Source organism: Octodon degus, unplaced genomic scaffold (assembly GCF_000260255.1).
Source record: "Octodon degus isolate 3935 unplaced genomic scaffold, OctDeg1.0 scaffold00069, whole genome shotgun sequence".
NCBI lineage: Eukaryota > Metazoa > Chordata > Mammalia > Rodentia > Octodontidae > Octodon > Octodon degus.
The window spans coordinates 8,168,610-8,173,716 of NW_004524645.1; the positions used below are offsets into that span (position 1 = coordinate 8,168,610).

Sequence of the window (5,107 nt, forward strand, 5' to 3'; positions counted from 1 at the left end):
CCACATTATTAGCTCTCCAGGACTACATGTGGCCTATTCAGGACATGCCTGCTTTAGAGAGAGAATATTGCATTGGACAGCTGGACTGTTCTGGGCAAATAAATATGCCTGGTGAACCTAATTATACCGAGTTCAGTTGTCTTAAGTAGTCATTAGAGGTTCGTCCCTCCCCAAATCTAAGCTTCTGTCATTCTACAACTAGGGATATGTTATTGTCTGTCCCCTGGGAAGAATAGACCACATTGCATTTTAAAGACACATGATACCCAAAAGGTATAAAATCTCTTGGACACTAGGTTCATGCATATTACTAGTTCTGTTTTTGTATAAGTTTTATTACTGCTTTACTGATTGTTGTCAAGTGAGAGCTCTTACAAGGTCGCTCTGCCTCTTGTCTTTAACCCAGTCTGTCCTTAGGCATACCTGTGACATTGGGCAGGATGTGCTATACTCACCACCCCTTGGCAGCAGATCTTTTCACAACATTCTGGCTCCAACTTAACCCTACATTCTGCCTTAACATCTACCCTTAGGAAAGCATCCAGTAGAATAGTTATACTAAAAGACTAAGAAGGAACAACATAAGGTAATTTCCAAAGACATTTGCATTTGAGTAGAAGACAGAGACTTAAACCAGTAAGACTGAACTTTTGATTGTAAATATTTTAGTATTTAAAATTGAGACATTGAAAATCTTTCTTTGATTTGGAAAGCCAGGATCTTTCAATCACTACTGGATTCAAATAGTGTGTGAGAGAAGTATATTAGGAAAATTATCACAAAAGAGCTGTACTTCCAAATTGAAAAGATGGTAAAAGGAGCTCAGGACTACAGGGCACAGCCTTATCACACCACACCCAATGCTCTCTGCTTCCTGTTCTGTCACTATCACTAGGGCATATATTTTTTGTAGTTCTTTAATTTATTTTTTTCATAATTTTATTGAGAAACAAAAAGCAATGAGACAGTTTCAAACCAAATTGGTAGGACAGCTTCAATAATTAACACATTGCATACATTCTTCCTGGTGGTTAATTGCTGTACAAGATGCGGACATGATATCCTATTTACAAACACCATTAGAACAGATCCCTCTATTCATTAAGAGAATGTAACTATATATCTATCCTAACCACTTTGAATACACAGATACAAAATGGACATTCATCTGTATCCCTTTTTTTTGTTAAGTTCTATTATTTGAATATTATAGGTGTGTAAACTCGGCAAAATATTCTAAAAGAGTCCAGTAGCCCATAATAGTATTGGGTCTTCCACTTGACTGGCAATGTCAGAAACTGTTGACCTGAGTCCCCTATAGCTCAACATAACACCATGGCTTTACTTCTTATATTTTGTTTTTATACTTTTCTGTTGGATGGTTATACCAGCCAGCATTCTTCTAGAACTAAAACTTTCAAACATAAGAAGTGCACTTCTCTGATCATTTGAATTCTCTGCTTTCTCAGGATAAAGTCCTATCTTTCTCAGTTGGTCTTGCAAGACTGGCTCTACATACTGAGCTCCGATGCTGCTTTAGAGAGTACTCACTCACTCCTACTCCATGGAGCACTGCAGTAAGACTCAGAGAAGGATGTGTTTGTTGAAACGTTGTATAGTGCAGTATTTCTTTGAGGCTATTAATTCTTGTTCTTTAATTTTTGATTACTAGTACATGTTTGCTGTACAGAATGATTTAGTGTATTGTGGGGAGTTAGTACATGTACATAATACATCTTAACTCTTTTTACTTCCTCTTTTCCTCCACTCCCTCCCTTCTCTCTCCCTCCCTCAGTCATCTGCAAAAGGTCAGTCTCCCTGCCTGGGAGTACATGTGCTGCCAATGAAAGCACTCCTTGCTTGTTACTATATAGCTTTAGTTTTGCTCTAAATTATTTATACTTTGTATCCTTCATATAAGAGAAATAATGCCATATTTGTGTGTGTGATTTACTTCACCTAGCCATTATGCCTCAAGGTGTATCCATTTTCTATTTTTGCTTAGCTATTATAAGCTTAAAGTATAAATGAAAAAGAAAATTATCAGTTAATATCTCAAGCACTAATTATGTAGTATATACAAGAGAGCTCAAATTTAACAAGATCAGTGTTCTCCCTAATAACACAGATGGGCAAGTCCAAAGTCAAAGAAGGCAAAATGGAGTGTTCAAAATCACACAGCTGCATAATTCTAGAATCCAGACCTTCAAGATGACTGGTCTATTCACTTTACTCAACTGGCCAACGACTGACATCTTCTTCTCCAACTAATACAGATATTGTAAGGAGAAGCATTTCCCCTATATTCCTGCAAAATTCTGAGATACCTTAGTCCATTTTCTTCTACAATGCTTCCCTCTCACACTCAACCCTCCTCAAGTGCTTCTTACCTCTCTAAGTGTCATCTTCTAGCCATCGGGTTCCCCCAATTCCGCCAACCCATGTCTAGTCAGACCTCATGCTCTTCTCATTTCCTTACTACAGCCTTTCTGCAAAGCCTAAAGGCCACAGATGTTATTGACCTCACATGAGAAATAGCTCACTGTCTGTTGTGCTTCACGTGCAAAGTAAGATGCGATATTCTTGATAACTTACTGCAAACAACAATATTAAAAAGTTTCTTAAAAGAATAATTACCATGACGCTTTCATATCATCCTTTTCTCAATTCTGTAAAACTGCTGCTGCCTTAATATAATTTTAAGCAATGATCTGTTGTCTTCAGGAATATTAAAATAATTCAAAAAAAGAATTTCCTTTGAAAATAAATATGAACTGTGCATGTATCAGATTATCATTTTTTGATTTTTACTTAGAAAATGATAAGGTTGAAAGAGAAGAGCACTTATCTTTGGCAACCTGCCTTTCTTATTAGAACAGTCTTAATTTTTTAATCTCTGGCTCCCACTCAAAATGTCGAAATGTAGGATAATTTAGGAGGAAGTCAGCGATTCTTAAACACAAGCCCATTTGAAACTTCAAATATAATGTGAAGGGTACAATAGATACTAAGAAAAGGGAATGAGCTTATTCAAAAGGAAAGAGTTACTGACTTGAGGAGAACAGGAGAGAGAATGGAGGCAAGAGATATATCTATGTATGTAAGCAGAATGGTTTGGACAATTGTACTGTGCATTTGTGTGGAAAGAAGCAGTTAATGTTTAAATTGTTTTGTCTCCTTTTTTCAATTATTTGTACTTCTTCTCTTCTTAATTTCTTATACATTTCTTTCTTCTTCAATTTTACATGCATATATCTTGTAATATGAATAACTGGTTAGAAGACAACACTGTGCATTACAACAAATACTGTGAAATTCATATTACTTTGTTAAGTGAAATTCTGTATCACTTGTAATTTTTTGTTTTAATTTTAATTTGTACTCTCTTTAAAAAAAAAAAAGCTTTAAGTATGCGGGCTCCACTCCAGAACCGGAAATGAGTGGTAGAGCTTCAAAAATTGGCATTGTTAAAAATATCCTCCAGTGATTCTGTTGAATAATCTGTCTTAGAAACACACACTGTAGGCTGGTGCCTCATTTTACAGTTTAAAAGCTTGAGTGTCAAGTTATTAATTATAAAAAATGAATAATTTTTAAATATGAAATTCTTTCCTGTTGCAGCTGGTTTGCAGGCAACATCTCCAGGTCGCAGTCTGAGCAGTTACTGAGACAAAAGGTAAATGGTCTTCTCTGTTGAATAGTCTCTAAGTATCTCTCTGTCTTAATTTTTCCCTGTGGTGTTTGGCTGCACCCCAGGGCTTCACATACACTAAGCTAGCCCTCTACTTCTGATCTACACCCCCAGTCTAAAGACTTCTCTTCATTACTGGGTCCAGAGGTTAATGCAGTTTCCATAGGAACATTATTTCTAATTCTACAGTCAAAGCATCATAGTCTTTATCATCCAAACTTTGGGTTATGAAGGCCTTCATTTCTAACTAATTCTTCTGTTTCCATTGCCTATTACTGCATAATAAACCATTGCAAAGTTTACAGTTTAAATGGCATTTATGATTTTTTTCATGATCCTATAAGTCATCTGGGTCAGCAGCTCATTTGACGTAGGCTCACTCCCGTGGCTTCACTTGGCCAGTGCTTTGGTTTGGGGCTCGACTTTACTGAGGCAGCCAACTGGAGTGCCACAGCTGTCCAAACAGCCTCCTGAAGTCCCTAACTGGGGCTTCCTTGGCCCATGAGTCATAGAAAGTCACATGACCCAACACAGCCAACAAGGGAGGAGGCTGCACAGAACCATGAACAGAAAAAATGATTGCTTTTGTTTTCATTAATTTTTTTTCAGGGATGAAACCTAGGACTTTGCACACACTAGCCAAGCTCTCTGCCAATGAGCTCCATTGCCCAACCAAAAAGAGATGACTTATTCCTAGGTCATGAACATTAGTACCTAGACTAGAGTATGGCAGATGTAATATGGAACAAATTCAGCTGATATTATTAAAAACTGCTGTTGAATTATAAATAAGAAATTTTTTTATCTATAAAATGATATTTTATGGGCCAGGGAGATGGCTCAGTAGAATAAGTGCTTCCCTGGCAAGCACAAGGGTCTGACTTCAATACCCAGTTCAAAAAAAAAAAAGAGATATTTTATGTAGTTCTACTAAATAATTAACTGAATACAGCAACTATTTCTTTGAGAGATGCTCATGAGAACAGCATGAATTCACTTTTGTCACACCTGTGGCTTATTACCGGCTCCTTCTGAGTCTGGGTCTGCTTAGAATTATTACATATTATTAATAAAGAAAGTTGAGAGTAGAATTTCAATGATTTATTCTGCATATTTGGTTTGCTAAAGTCCTCCAAATACATGACACAGTGATTATACAGTGATGTGTGTTTCTAAATTTTATTGCTTCAACATAGAAACATTATCCTTGCATAAGTACAACAGAATTATTGAGGAGAGTTCAAAATAACACGAGAGGAAGAGCAGAAACACACAGATTAGATCCATAAACATATTGAGTGGGCTGGGGTCACAGTTTATTTTTTTTCTACAGTTTTATTGATAAACATATAGCAATGAGACAGTTTCAAATCAAATCGGAAGTACAGTTTCAACAAATAATACACTGCATATATT

The 5,107-nt window shown here is 36.4% G+C and overlaps 1 protein-coding gene across 2 annotated transcripts in view; it reads left to right on the forward strand.

The window, feature by feature from the left end:
* Bmx (BMX non-receptor tyrosine kinase) overlaps positions 1–5,107 on the forward strand; it is a 68,426-nt gene that overhangs the window by 31,177 nt on the left and 32,142 nt on the right. For both annotated transcript variants that reach the window (XM_023719584.1, XM_023719585.1), the window contains one exon: positions 3,622–3,676. In XM_023719584.1, the coding sequence (XP_023575352.1) occupies positions 3,622–3,676 (55 nt within the window). The remainder of the gene's footprint in view (positions 1–3,621; positions 3,677–5,107) is intronic.